Consider the following 15,311-nt stretch of genomic DNA (forward strand, 5'->3'; position numbering starts at 1 on the left):
CTAAAAACCTTGTCCTCCAAACCAGCTGCTGAAGAAACAAACGTCAAGTCCAAGACCTTACTTCATATTCTGGATGACCACACGTTCCACCTGCATCTCTGTTTTGCCCAGAGGTGGCTTCAGTCTTTTTAATTGGAGCTTCTGTGTAGGGTCCTGCTGGGGATGGGGGTTTTATGTTTGAATATAGGTCCATTTCTTTCTCTGGATGATTTTGACCATCTCGCCTACCTCCTTTCAATCACCTGGACTTGGCTGAGTAACAAACATATACCCCTAGGGATCCATCTTATCTAAGAAGAGTTCCTTTATTATTATGGGACTCTGAAGTGGGAGCCAACTCTCTGGAGAGAATTTCCAAAGAGTTCAATAATTTTAACTCAGCTTCCACTAGAACAGCAGCTAACATTTATTAAGCACTTACTACGAGCCAGGCCTTCTGCCAAGAACTTTTTCATTTCATTTAATATTCATGATGCTGCTAAGAGTGATAAAGTAGTATTATTACAATTTTACAGATTAGGAAATTGATGCACAAAGGGGCTAAATCACTTGGTCAAGGCCACACAACTAACTGACAGTGAAAGTCAACTTAGATACCCAGGACAGTGCCTGGCATGTTATACATGATCAATGAATATTTGTTGAATAAATGAATGAATGGTCCTGGATCTCAAATCTTAGGGTGTTCATAATTTTGTTGTAGACATATAGCATTTTCAGGTGAAAAGGGCAATAGCACATAAGATGTGATGGGGTGGTGTTTATCAAGGGTCAACTGAGCAGAAAACTGAGCGATGAGCACTCAGGTAAGGGAGATATAAGATGTAAATGAAGGCTGGAGTGGGATGGGAAGGTAGAGGGGACTTGGCTCTGAGCTCTTTTCATTTTTCAGTACATTAGAGGACACCCTTTCTTCTTGGCTTACAGGCCCAGGACTTAAGCCATCAGTCATAGTCCTATATCTGCCATACCACAAGTTTGGTCCTGAGATATTTCCCTTCCGCCTCCTCATGCCCTTGTGGCCTTAAGGGCATGGCTGTTTCTCTGTGGTATGGTCAGACATAATGAGAAATGCAGGCCCAAACTGCTGGATCACTCCAAAGCAGGGAGGAATCTGGAATGGAGTTGTTAGGTTTGGGGTATTTTAATCATTTCCTGCAGGTTGGCAAGTTCCAGAAGGGTCAATTTTTAAAAGAAGCAGGCGGGTACACTTGAAATTTCACTGCTTCTCCAGAAAGTTTTCATATTTGGTTTCCAGATTTGATGTTCCACTGAGGGGTGTCTGAGACTCAGACATTTCTCAGTGGTGACACTTTTCTGTGACAACCCTAATTTCTTACTTTGGTCCAGTAAAACTTTTCCATTGGGGCACCTGGGTGGCTCAGCTGGTTGAGTGTTTGACTTCAGCTCAGGTCATGGTCTCATAGTTCATGAGTTTAAGCCCCACATCAGGCTTGCTGCTGTCAGCACAGAACCCACTTCAGATCCTCTGCCCCTCTCTCTCTGTCCCTCCCTCACTTGTGTTCTCTCAAAAGTAAATAAAACATTAAAAAACAAAAGTAAAACTTCCATTTTCCATACCCATTGCACTGGCTTACCCTGCTTTTAAGAAAACTGGTTTGCTCCTAACACAGGATGGAAATGTGTTGTGTTGTGGGAGGTGGGCAGAGGGGCAAGTTGGGAGGGAAGACTGTCCATCCTGAGGCCGGATCTCCTGCTCATTTATGAGATGACTCATTTTTATTTTGTCTGGCTTCAGTGCATGCCTGCTAGTTCTTGTCCACCTGTGACAGTATGAAGGATACAAGCCCCAATTAGTGGGGGGCTCTAATGACATGTCCTCCAGTGCCCAGGCAGAATGTGACCATAGTATCTGCCCACGCTGACCATCAGGTCAAACACATTAGCCTTTAGAATGATTCAGTGGAAGAAATGCACTTGGTGACAACAACTGAATATTCAGACAAAGGTTATTTTGGAACTACTCATGCTAGGGGCTGAGGACTGTATAAAAGCTAACTTAGCCCTGACAGTCCTCTGATGGGCTGAGCTCTGACATACTGACAGCGGGAGGGAGCAGCTGCACTGACGCAAGGGTTCCCACCCATGGTCACACGCAAGAACCTTCCCAGGAGGCCTTGCAACCACCAAAGCTAGGGCCCACTCCAGACTTGGCTTCAATTGTTCTGGGACGAGTCTGGGGGCATCATAATTTTTTTTTTTAAGTCTTCCAGGTGATTTTATATGTAGCCAGAAAAAAACCCACCTGCCATTAAGGATCCAGAGAAGGAGTGTCTGAAGAGTTGGTAGAATACAATCCCACTCCTGCCTCACAATCCCCTTGGCATAGCCCCCACCCTGCTTCATCAATTTTCCATTTTCTCCAGGATTATTTCCACCATCATATTAACAAGCTGCAATTTCTCCCATTCTAAACAAGACTCTCCTTATACTCCACATTGCCCTTTAGTTACTGCCCTATTGCCCTGCTTCCTTTTAGAGAAAAACTCCCTAAGATGTGCTTTCTGTGTGTGCCATCCAATTTCTTTCTGCACAATTCCTCCTAGACACAGTCTACCCAGATATCTCCCGTCACTACTGCACAGACAATGGCCCTATCTTACCATCCAGACATGCAGGTGTGTTCAGCTCTCACCCTTGCTCAGAGATGAGGTACCTGGAGAAGCCCAGCACAGGCATTCCCGATACCCTCTGGAGTCTAGCCTACAGCTGGCCCTGCGGAGCTGGGATCAAAGCTCAGTGAACAGAATGCAGAACTGGAAACTTCCCAGGGAAATGAGAATGACAATAAAGCCTTCAGGAAAGGGAAAGTGACTTACACAGCGTGTGGTGGTGATGATGACAGAACTGGAGATGAAAGAGAGACCATCGTTCATGCTGACCTGAAGCGCTGCTTTCCTGCAATGACAAAGGAGCCAGAGATGCTCAGCAAGGTGTACAAAGAGCAGGGGCCCATGAGCTGACACTGAGGTCCCCTGTAAGCCCTGCTCCTCACTACCCAGGGGAAAGACTGTGGTCTCTTCCCCTGGGGCCTGTAAAATGTAGAAGAGGTCTCTAGGGCCCATCGACTGTAACCTTCTAGAGACGTCAGGATACCCTTGGCTAGTGTATCAAGGCATTGCATTCGGCCCTTCTTACATTGCAGCAAATTGCATTGAATGGGAAAAGCCTGCTGCCATTTAATTTACCTGTCACATTGTCATAGGAAGAAGTGTTCCCCAAACATGGCTCGAGTCTATGGGGATAAACTTGTCACGCTGTAAACTTAATGTTCTGTTGTTATTATTGGGGCTATCAGTAACTGATTCTGATGAGGGGGTTTGTGACCATCCTGGCAAACTCACGGAGGTACAGCAGTGGGTGAGTTACCTTCCACCCACCTTCCATCTCTGTGAGACTCACTGAAACCTGAGCTTGCATTTTGCTTGTACTTGGCCGTATGGATACAGGGTTAGTTGGTGGAATCAGTGGACTTGGAGACCAGTGTTAGGCAACCAGAGTTGGAGGCTTTACCATTAGAACAAATGATCGAAAGCAGAATTTAGATGAAAATGTTTTTAGTATTGTTTCCTCAAGACCACCATTCTATCTTCAGCCTGCTGTAGACATGTTTACAGAGAAATGAGTTTGTGTTCTCTGACAAACACAGCTTCTCTGCTTCCCCACATAGTTCTTTTCTTGCTTAGGGTACTAATTGTCTAGCTTCTGTTGAATATTTTCATCACACTTCACCACCACCTATTATAATAGCACTGCCATGGAATTTCCCCCCATAAATTAGTTCACAGAACCTTGTGCAGTCTGGGTGAACACCCAATGTCCTGCAGAGGCCCAGAGGAAGGAGCACTGAGCTTGGCCTCAGAAGGTCTGAACCTGGGGTCTTCAACCAGCTCTGGACCCACTTAGCCCCTTTGAGCTTCCTTTCTGAGCTTCCATATCTCTAAGGAGGAGATAATCATCTAGCAGGGAAATTACGATGACGGGGCAAGGTAAAGTTTGTGAGAGGGAAGTGTGAGAGCTTTCTAGAAATGTAGTTGTGTGAGACACACCTTTATTCAAATCTAGACAGTTCCACTACTGCAGTGTGACCTTGGGCAAACTACTTAAATTCTACTTAAATTCTCTCAGCCATAGATTCCACATCTGTAAAACTGAGATGACGTGAGTACCTGGTTCTTTGGGAACTTGGGAGGATAAAGTGAGATCCCCTTTGTGAAACATTTGTCCTGGTGCCCTGCTCACTGTAAACATGGGCACCATCATCATTACCTGGAAAGGTCTAGACAAAGACTGCATTATGACAATAAAGAGAGACGTTTTCTTCTCCCTCTGTCCCCTCTACCTTCTCTCTCCTCCCTGGCTGTGAGGTTCAGTTGCTGGTGGAAACTTACATGCCAACTTCTTTTAAGATAGGTGCTGGACACAGCAAATAAGTATCTTCCACAGTGAAGGGCTTCTCATCTGTAAAAAGGAAGTCACTGGATTAAGAGGAGTGAAGTGACTTTATAATTTCATATTCAGTGACTCCTAGAGACCGACTCCTGGGAGACACTAGAAAAGCGGTAACTATTTGAAATAGAAACTAGCCTTGAGCCATAAAATCCACTCAAGTGAACGCACTTACAGTCTCCTGCCAGAACACTAGTCTCTGACTTCATACATCCAGATGAGTCAATCAGGGAACAAATAGAAACTGAGCTCTTACCATAGACCAAGCATAACGAAGGGGAAACCAGAAGATACAAGACTGGTCCCCAGGGGAGCTTCAGGTCTGAGTCTAGTTTGAGAGAGAAGTCATATTCATGGAGAAGGTTTGCTGATGCAGCATTGTTTACAATAGCCAAGATATGGAAGCAAACAACTGTCCATCCATGGATGAATGGCTAAAGAAAATGTGGCATATATATATTACATATATATATATATATATATATACACACTATATATATATATATATATATATATATATATACCACATATGGGTTGACTGGGGAAATCTTAAGCAGGTTTCATCATATATATACCACATATGGTATATATATATATTGTGTGTATATATATATATAGTGTATATATATATATAGTTGTGTATATATATATATATATACACACAATGATATATCGTGTGTGTGTGCGCGCACACACACACACACAACATATATCATTCAGTCATAAATAAAGTAAATCTTGCCATTTGTAACAACATGGATGGACCTGGAGGGCATTATGCTAAGTGAAATACATCAGATGAGGAAAGACAAATATCATATGATCTCACTTTTTTTGTTGAATCTAAAAAAGAAAAAAAATGAACTCATAGATTCAGAGAACAGATTGGTTGTTGCCAGGGTGGGGGTGGGGGTGGGGGATGGGCGAAATGGGAGAAGGTGGTCAGAAGGTACAAACTTCTAGTTATCAAATAAATCATGAGGATGTAATATACAGCATGGTGACTATAGTTAACAATACTGTACTGCATATTTGAACGTTGCTAAGATAGCAAATCTTAAAAGTTCTCATCACAAGAAAAAACTTGTAGCTATGTATGGGGATGGATGTTAACTAGATTTATTGTGGTGATCATTTCGCCTTCTACACAAATATTGAATCACTATGTTGTATATCTGAAACTAACATAAACCTATTTATCAATTGTATCTCAATTTTTTAAAAAAGAAAAAGTTTGCTGACATATTAGAAGTGGCTAAGCCAAAATATCGTTTGACTTCAGGAGACAGAGAGCTCCCTTTAGGTGGGTGATGTGGTGAGGCGACAGGAAACACAAAACCTGAGATGTACTTTGGTGAAGAGAATGGCAAGAGGAATTGCATGAGTAAAGGCAGAGCACAAAGAAGACATATGCCAGGGTAGGAGGGAAGTAGGATTTGAAAAGATCAGTATAGGAAGAAGTTTGAATGAGACTGAGGCATTTGGACATAAGTCTATTAGCCATGAAGAGATCTTTGGAGACTTTGGGAGAAAAACTTGAAGTGATGATTTCAGAAGTTTCAGCAGATGCAGCTGTGAAAGATGGATGAAAGTGGGGGGACACTAGAGGTGGGAAGTTCTTGCTCTTATTCTATGGGTTGACTGGGGAAATCTTAAGCAGGTTTCATCTTGAGCTCCTTAAAAATGTCATTGTGTCCCAGGTTCTGGGGCCAGAAGCAGGGCTGAGAAGTTACTGACTATAGTCAGTATATAGCACTTGTTCCTTCATGATGCAACATTTAAGGGTGCATGCTCTGTGCCAAGAATTGCGGTAGGACCTGTGGGTGAGATGGAGATGAATAAAACGAGTCCCTTTAATCAGCTGTGAATATGAATGCCTGCACTAGAAGACAGAAAGGAATACATGTATAATTGAAGGACAGTATTCTGCTATTGGCATGTTATGAAACTGATGTGTCTAATGACATTGGACTGTGGCAGACACGAAATGCTTGCCTGAGTGGGGATTAGGAAGCCTCGTGCCCTCCATGCCTGGGTTGAAGGAGCAGAGCCACTGGGGGTGGGAGTTAGAGGACACGTCTGAGTGCTAAGCACTGTGTCTCCATAGAAGCAGGAAGAAGAGGATGGTCCATTACAGTCTCCTCTGATGTCTAAGCAAATTTCCAAGTGGTGAAAAGTTCGGTTATTCCAAACCATTCATTAATTTATTCATGCATTCATTCATTCATTCTTTTGTTCATTCATTCGTTCAACAAATACTTATTAAAGACCTACTTTGAGCTAGAGACATAGGCTTCGAGAAGAGAAACATGGTCTCTGATTTAATGGATTTTATAGGAGCTGCGGGGGGGGATAGTTATTGAGTACTTTCATTTTTATTGAAAAATATATTCTTTTGAATGTCTTCCACATGTCAGGGCCTTGCAATGAACAAAACAGATGAAAGCACCTCGCTTAAGGAGCTGACATGCTAGTAACTACACAAGTTACTATTTCATTATAATTGTGGTGAGCGCAAAGAAAGAGAAAGAAGGTCAGGAGATGCTTCCCAGAGGAGAAGCCATATAAGCTAACACCCATTGTCAGGTGAAGAGGACATGGAGTGAGGCAGGAAGCCCTGCAAAGGTCCTGGGGCAGGAAGGAGCCTTTTAGCTTTGAATGCTAAAAGGAGGTCAACAAGGCTGCTGAAGTTGAGTGAGACAGTGATTCAAAATGAGGCTAGAAAAGGCAGCAGGGCCAGATGATCAAGGCCTTGTGGGCCATGGTGGGGCGACAGGAAGGTACTGGAGGTCCCTCCTCATATTTAGAACTAGCATTTGCAGATTACGGAATGTTGCTGGGGCAGTGGAGGCATGTTGAATGGAATTATGAAGCTTTATGGTGACAGTGATGGATTATACAATCCTGAACTGAGCATTTTTATTTTCAGGGTGTTTCCCAGTCTCTGGTGACAATAATGGCAGTGAGACTCTCCCAGGGCATCCTGTGTGTCGGTGCTCTCCGTGCATTTTGAGCGTACTACATAATTGAATTTATAACCTGCTAGCTGTGCTCCCAGGAAAGAATATTTTTCCCTTTATTTTATTTTATTTATTTATTTAATTTATTTTTTAAATTAAAAAATGTTTATTTTTGAGACAGAGAGACAGAGAGAGAGAGAGAGAAAGAGTAAGTGGGGTAGGACAGAGAGAGAGAGGGAGACACAGTCTCTGAGCTGTCTGCACAGAGCCCCACGCAGGGCTCGAACCCACAACCTGTGAGATCATGACCTCAGCTGAAGTCGGACACTCAACCAACTAAGCCACTCAGGCGCCCCACTTCCCTTCATTTTAAAGGTGAGGAGCAGACGTAGAGAGGTGAAGAAACTTGCCCAACATTACCCAGGGGAGCTTGGATCCACACCTAGGCAGTCTGGCTGCCACCTCTTGATAAGAGCCATGCGTTATCACCTTCTACACGATCTTGTGAACTGAGGCAAGGCAAGGGCATTGGGCGCATTTCCCAGATGCAAAATGGAGGCTCAGAGAGGCAACAGTGACCCATGGTTGCACAGCAAGTCAGAGGCAAAGCCGGGACTAGATGTGAATTCTCCATTATTCTTCCCTTGCCAAGAGCCTCTCTATTCCAGGAAAGGCTTATATTAGACAATAAACCAAACTCAGGACAGGCATGGCTGACTAGAAACTGTATTTATTTTCTCTTGGCCATGGCTTATCCTGCTTCACATGCGCTAGTAATACCTGGGAGTGCAGATCCCTGCCCATGGAGCCACGGGGTAGCCACAGAGTGGCCACAGGAGGCCTCGTGACTCTTGGCTGCATTCTGTGGGAAGAGCTGGTCACACAGAATGGGCATCCAAGTCAGAGACACAAGGGAGGCCTCCGGGCCCAGTATGCCCATGTGGCTATTAGTGCCCAAGCCACTTCTAGAGCTTTCTCTGAACAGCTCCTTCCCTGCCCTCCATCCCACTGGAAGGGGGTGAGAGGACAAGACTGGCCTAGGTCAATCAGATGGTTCTTTCCCCCCTCCCTTCATTTTCCTTTCCTGCTTAGGAGACCAAATATTTCTGGAGCGAAGCAGAGGAAAACCTCACTGGGAGGACTCAGGACACTTTGCTGAGGCTGTGGTGCAGCCTTAACACTGCCTTCTGTCAGTTTATCAGCCTCTGTGCCTGTGGGCCTGCTCTGGGGAGCTGGCATCTTTTGCTCCGAGAGGGATTGTTTGATTTGGAGCCTGTTTTCACTTTACCACAAAAATGAGTGACTTTTTTTTCTCTCTTTCTCTCTCTCTTTCTAAACAAAGAAGGGCCATTTGGTTTCCATAACGCAGATCATCTGACTTCTTCCTGGAACGTCCTCTTGGGAAGCAGGGCACAAAGCCTTCCCCCTCGGCTGAGCCACGTTTGGCTCAGGGACGCTGCCAACCTTGCCGCCACTTCTTCCAAAGCCAGTGGTGTTTATGGGGCCATAAGCCACCCCAAGGACGACTGAGTCCCAGCTCCTCTGTCCAGTGGGCAGCCATTTCACTGTTCGTTAGCATTGAGTGGGCAGGGGAGTGGAGACCAGGACCTAGGAGACCAGCGCTTGGCTTGTTGGCAACAGGGGGAGAGAATTAGGGAGGGGTGGGAGTTTGAAACCAGAAGTTAAGGGAATTTTTAGATGATCTGTAAATATAAATTTCCTTGCCTTTTACCAAAGATATTTCAGAATTCAGTGCATACACTCGACATAGGTTAATCTAAAACACCTGCTTGTAAGAGTCTAATAATAGAACAGAAGCTTGATTTAAACCCAGGTTTGGGGGATCAATGAGTATCATTATACCAAATTGCCAAACACCCAAAGCTTGAGAGCTGGGCATCCCCGAAGATGAGTACAGAGGGCACAGAGGGGGGCAGAGTACACACACACACACACACACACACACACACACACACACATCTATATTCCCACAAATGTGTATATCCACTACATCTAAATCCATATCTATATATTTATTCTGATTCTGTCTGACACGATACTCATGGCCTCATTTGACATTATTATTATTCATTATTTACAATTTGGGAAACTGGCTCAGAGAGGTTAGTTAATTGAATCAGTGTTGCACCACTAGTACATGTCAGGGCTGAAAGTCAAACCCAGGTTTTGTTGAAATGATTTACCCAAGGTCAACCCAGCTAGTTTTTTTACAGATGTAATTTAAACTAGTTAGCCATCTTACATTGTCATAATGTCACAGCTAATTTTGTGATATAGCTAGCCTGAAGTATACTAGGAGCTAAGTCTTTTTATACCTGACCACTTTGGAGGCAAATGGTCAAGATGCTCCATGGGTGAGGCTGGATAATCGTAGGAGGCATGTCTTCTATGAGAGGGGAACAGGAATTGAAAAGCTCTGTGGTAAGGTTCAGGTACCTTTTGAGAGACAGTGATCTACGGTAATGAACCCATGTTCCAGAATCATACACTCAAATATGTACACTCCCAGGTTTTGACCTTGGATCAATGTAATTCTTTTCAGACGATTGAAGGAATTCCCAGAATTCTTCCCTGCCATTGGTGACTATCTAATAGATTTGAGATAAAACCAGGATTAAAATTCATTAGTTAATTCAAACACCAATCACAGTGAATCCTTTTACAGGCTGATTAAATAATTCAAATGCTTTTCAAGCCTTGGCAATCTTTTCTTGATATAAATATTTATTTCTGGCCAACAGCACAAGAAAAACCTTTAGCCTTATCAGGGAGAGCTTGTTGAAACCCTCCAAAAGCTGATGTAAGTTCCAAAGTAGAGTTTACATTCCTACTGTTACAAAATAATGAAAGTTAGGGGACTAAATGAGCTCACTCTGCTCTTTCTCCCAATCTCCACTGGGTCTAGAGAGCATTTCATGGCATCCTCGAGCCAAGCATAACTGTTCAGCACCAAATTATCAGCTGGTTTGGGAATGTGTCTGAATGGAGAATAGACAGGCTGGAGTTACGCTGGATGTTTCTACCTTCTCACTGAATTCTCAAGTAACCGGCTTTTTAAAAAGTTAAGTTTTTAAAATACTGTGCAAAAACCTGAAATAAACTGATATTCAGCAGGACTCCAAGTTGGTGCAATTCAAAGCATCTGGGTTGAGCTTTCTGGAGCCCCAGCCAGAAAGGAGGTGGTTGATTGCCCTCTTGGGGCTCCTGCGATGATAATTCACAAACACGGGGATCTTACTGCCAAGCTTAATGGAACCCACTGCTTAGAGTGGAAGGAGATTAATATTTTTTGGGCATGTCCTACGTGTCAGGCCCTGGGTGGGGAGGTTTTCATAAACGGGTGAGATAACAAGCCTATGGATTTTTTGATGAAAGACATTAAACAGTAAACTACATCAGGGGCCAGAGCAGAGATTTTGAAAGTGGAAGAGTGGCTTCTACTTGGAGAGGCTGACCAGGGGTTCTGAGGTCAGAGCAATGAGAAACAAGAGTCAAAACAGAATGGGAAGAGATGGTAGTGAAGCGCAGGTGGGTGGGACTAAGTTGGGAATGATCCTCAGAACATAGTGCATCCACTGGCATGTCCTCTCATGCCCGGCTGAAGCCAGAGGAGTACCTTGAATGTTGCAGACCTGAGTTGGCCACCATCTTTTGCCTCAGGCATGACCCACATCTACCCACCCCTTCCCTAGCCTGGAATTGTTGCAAGGTTTCCTTGGAAGCCCTCAGTGGCTACTACTATGAGCTCAGGCAAAGAGCTTGGCCCACAGGTCCCAGATAAGTCCCGTGCACCTACGTGTAACTATTTTACCAGTCCCTGTAGGTTATGGGTATCCAGGATATGTCTTTTAGTTTCCCTCCCTGTTCTCTGGGGCAGATTGCACTAGGATGGAGAAATAATGAGCACATGAAGAGCCAAGGCTCAGTTCCATCACCGCTTTGCCACCCACTGCCTAGGTCACCCCATCTGCAACCCAGAGTTTTCGCCTATCAGATGGGAATCATACTCATTTCATAAGCTGTTGTAAGTTTGAATGAAATGATATGATTAAATGCTCAACACTTAATAAGCACTTGCATGTCAACTATTATTACTAAAGTGAGGTACCACTAGGCTCCTTCTCTGAGGCACCTGTACAACACGAGATGTGAATGCGTGCGCAAACTATGTCTTATAACTTATCTGCCAGCTTGTGTCAGGGCTATATGGTAAAGGCGTGACGAGAGGCAAGTCATCTATCCAAATAGGATGTGTGGACATGTATATAATGCAGTGGTTCTCTGATGGCAGCTCAGGAGACAACTGGCAATGTCTGAGACAGTTCTGGTTGCCAAACTGGGGGAGAAGTGATATTGGCATTTAGTGAGTAGAGACCAGAGATGGTGCTAAATATCCTGTACTACACAGGGCATCCTTCTTTCCCTCCACAAAGAATTATCTGGCCCCATAGTACCAAGGTCAGAAATCCTGGTATAATGTCTATCATGGCTTTATATATCTATTTTGCCCATTGTAGAGGGTCCTTTAGGTATTACTGGATGGTTCACAGCCCCCAGGGTACTGTTAGAATGTCCAGACAAGTTCAGAGGTGTCATAAAGTGATAGACAGAGGAGGGAGTAACAGCTTGAGTGCTACTGCAAGACACTTGGTTGGGGTAAGGACGAGTGCCTCCATGCAGGCTTTCATAGGTCCAGATTTTCCTGGTGGTAGGTAGGTGGGATAGCACCTGAGCCACTCTGCTTGGTGGGGCTTTATAATTGAAATGGGGGCACTCCAGAAGCGGGGCTTAGATTGCTGCCCAAGGTTCTAAGCTGCTGTGAGTGGGAAGGCTGTAGAGTCAGAACACCTTATCTATAAATAGTAATATAGGACTCAGAGCTGAGTGCAGTCTTAGAAGAAAATGAAGTGTCATCCTGGTCACTGTGTACATGAGGATCAAGATTACATCATGGCCCCAGAAAGAGAGGAAGTAAATAGCAAGGGACCATGAGTCCATTCCCAGAGGAGTGCAGGGATGGGATCCAGCAGCCTTGCTGGCCTCCAGATTGCCTTTTTTGGGCTTATACATTCCCCAGTCCCACACATGCTTATGACCTCTGTGGTCCTAGGCTCATCAGCTTTTGGAACTGGTCGTTGGCACAATTAGTTTGATTTCTTGGGATGTAAATTATTTCCTGCTCATATTTTTCTGTTATTTTTATTAATTATAAAAGTAATACATGTTTAGTGATAGAAGACTCAGAAGAAGAGTGAGAGAAGTGAGAAGTGAGAAGTCTGAGATATACAGAGAAGTTTACAAAAAAGAAATGAAAACCTTTGGTAATCCTAACTTCCAGTGACAAACACTGTCAATGCTTTGGGATATACTATTCCAGAATTGTTTTCTATGCATATCATTTCTTGCATAATTGGGATCATAGTACCCATAATGTGGTATCTGGCACTCATCTTCATCTGAAGTTAAAAGGGGCAGTGTGGGTTATTGCAAGAAAACTAAATGAAGGTAACAGGGCCCAGGACTCTTGCAAAATATTTTGTCCTCTCAATAAATCTACACCAAAAAAATTCTTGACTGGTTGGCGTTTATAAAATTTACAAATTATCTTCTAAGCGAAGCACCAACCTTTAAAAATTGAGGTCAGAGCAAGTGGTGCACTCAGGACAGCTATAATTTACTAAGAGTAAATGTATTTTTGAAAGCTTTGTTTTCACTTGGTTGGAGACAGTTCAGGCTTCATGCACAAGGTATGTGTCTCCAGACACACAAACTCTTGCAGCTGTGCCCAATTAGGTTCGGGAGGGTTTTACCTTTGGAATTGGTATTGAGGGGCAAGTCTACCAAAATGGCTAGAGCCCTCCATGCAGTCATGACTATTAATTATGGCAAATGTGGACTGCTTTTAAAGAACACAAACCTATATAGAAACTCAAAGAAGAGGTGGGAAGGAGACCCCAGGCACACATATGAGTAATAGTGGGTGCCAGCAAGCTGCTGCAGTGTGCATGCTGGGGGCAAGAGCTGAATGGCATGGGGAAGAGGTCCACAGAGAACATTCTTTTTCTTCCTTTCCCTTAGCTGCCCCCACCTTTTCCTCTAGATGGGTGTTGGGCCAATATTTAAAGAATGTCATTTGGAAGGTGGCATGGATTGTTAGCCTGCCTGGGGTTCTCACAAGTCTGGCCCAGCTCTGTGTTTGCCACCTTCTCTTCCCCCGTTGTGTTGAAGTGTCAAAGGAGCAGTGTTCTGTGAGAACAAGCAGCGTTCATGAAAGTCCAGCCATCTGGTGCAGAAGTCGAGGGCGCCAACTTTCCCCAGCAGGATAGGCAGGGCTGGGGCAATGACTGTCTCAGGAAGTTCACAAGCAATTCTCTCCTCTAGGCATGCCTCAAAAGAAGTGCACTGCACGCTAAGTCCATGTGTAGCTTACAATTTTCGCTCGGAGGCAACTGCACATGTGGTAGAGCAGGGGCACTGTCAAGGGTGAGTCTATCAGGCGCTGCTGTAGCTAACTTTGGGCTGTGTCAACTCACCCCTGCAAGAAGGTCTTTTGCCCCAGAATGAAAATCTTTACCAGCTAGTTACCCTCCGGTAGCAACTCCTCCTTTATTTCTACTCCATCCGAGATTACCGGGGCTTTTGTCTGACCAAGCAAAACTCCAGTAAATTTCCACTTATCTACATTTTTGTTTGGACCTTAAAGATGGGAACACCCACTAATACAGTCTTGGCAGGAGCCACTTCAAAATGACTGGCAAAGCCAGTCATTCTGAAAGTGGGAGCAAGAGGGAAACACTGCCAGATAACACAAAACTCCCGACGTTCAAGAAAGAGAGGCCAGTCAGGGAATCGGAAGATGTGCTTTACCTGTGAACATACAGTCAGCTGCACACACTGACATGCTGAAGCCTGGGTTCTTCCTTCCATGGTCCAGGGCTTTTTTACTTGAACCTGGGTTCTAGTCTTGGCTCCCTACTAATGTGCTCTGTGACCTTGGCCAAGTAGCTAAATCTCTCTGAGCTGACGTTTCCTGTCTACAAAATGTGGGGGAGTCATGGGAATCAGCACCTCCCAATCAGGTATACATCAGAGTTATGTGGGCATTTGGGATCAGGGGACCCAAGGATCTGTGGGGATCCTCGTTTTGGAAGCAAAGTCAAGAAGTAGCCAAAAGCCTCTGGATCACCCAAGGGTCCAAACTGCTTCTACCTCTGGCCATCTGGTTGACCTTGGGCACTTCTGAGTTTTCATGTCCTACTTCGCAAAAAGCAATACACATAACTCATCCCTCACTGGGGGGCTGTGAGGACAGAATGAGATAGAGATAGACAGAATGAGACAGAATAATGCACAGGGCCCAGCAATCAATTGCTGCTGTCACTTAGATGAAGGTCTCTGGAGAGTCTGATGTGCAGCCTGATTTGGCACCACGAGAGGAGATCCTCCTTTATGTTACACAAAGTGACATTCCACCATCTTCATATGACATCAACCCCCCAGGGACGCATCCACATTGCACTAAGTACCTTTGACCAACAGATGCAATACTCTAACCAGTGAGAAGGGAAACTTTGGGAAGTTAATATTCTCTTTCCCTCTGTCTTCCCTCCCCATCTGCCACCAGAGGTGCACATCAATGATCTCCTTAGGGTGTCCACTGCAGCCCCACGGCCCAGATGTTTTCTAAGATGAAGTATAGCTTCTAGATAATTGGACAGATTTTAAAAAACAAACGCACTGGAACTTCTGCATTTGAGTGAGTGTTGTCTCTCATCCCCTTGGGAAGCTGAGCCCCTCTTTGGAACTCTTAGAACTGCCTCCATGACCAATGTTCAGTTTGAAAAAAATATCTTCAAAGGA

General features: G+C 44.4%; 2 protein-coding genes across 3 annotated transcripts in view; one reads left to right on the top strand and one right to left on the bottom strand.

Annotated features, from left to right (window-relative positions):
- Window positions 1–15,311, top strand: part of GKN2 (gastrokine 2) — a 326,208-nt gene that overhangs the window by 156,638 nt on the left and 154,259 nt on the right. The gene's annotated exons all lie outside the window — the stretch shown is intronic.
- The window catches only part of ANTXR1 (ANTXR cell adhesion molecule 1), a 222,548-nt gene that overhangs the window by 113,922 nt on the left and 93,315 nt on the right, over window positions 1–15,311 (bottom strand). The window contains exons 11-12 of the mRNA XM_058683850.1: window positions 4,413–4,482; window positions 2,841–2,919 (exon numbers count right to left, since the gene is read on the bottom strand). Of these exons, the coding sequence (XP_058539833.1) occupies window positions 2,841–2,919; window positions 4,413–4,482 (149 nt within the window). The remainder of the gene's footprint in view (window positions 1–2,840; window positions 2,920–4,412; window positions 4,483–15,311) is intronic.

Source organism: Neofelis nebulosa, chromosome 9 (genome assembly GCF_028018385.1).
Source record: "Neofelis nebulosa isolate mNeoNeb1 chromosome 9, mNeoNeb1.pri, whole genome shotgun sequence".
Lineage (NCBI taxonomy): Eukaryota > Metazoa > Chordata > Mammalia > Carnivora > Felidae > Neofelis > Neofelis nebulosa.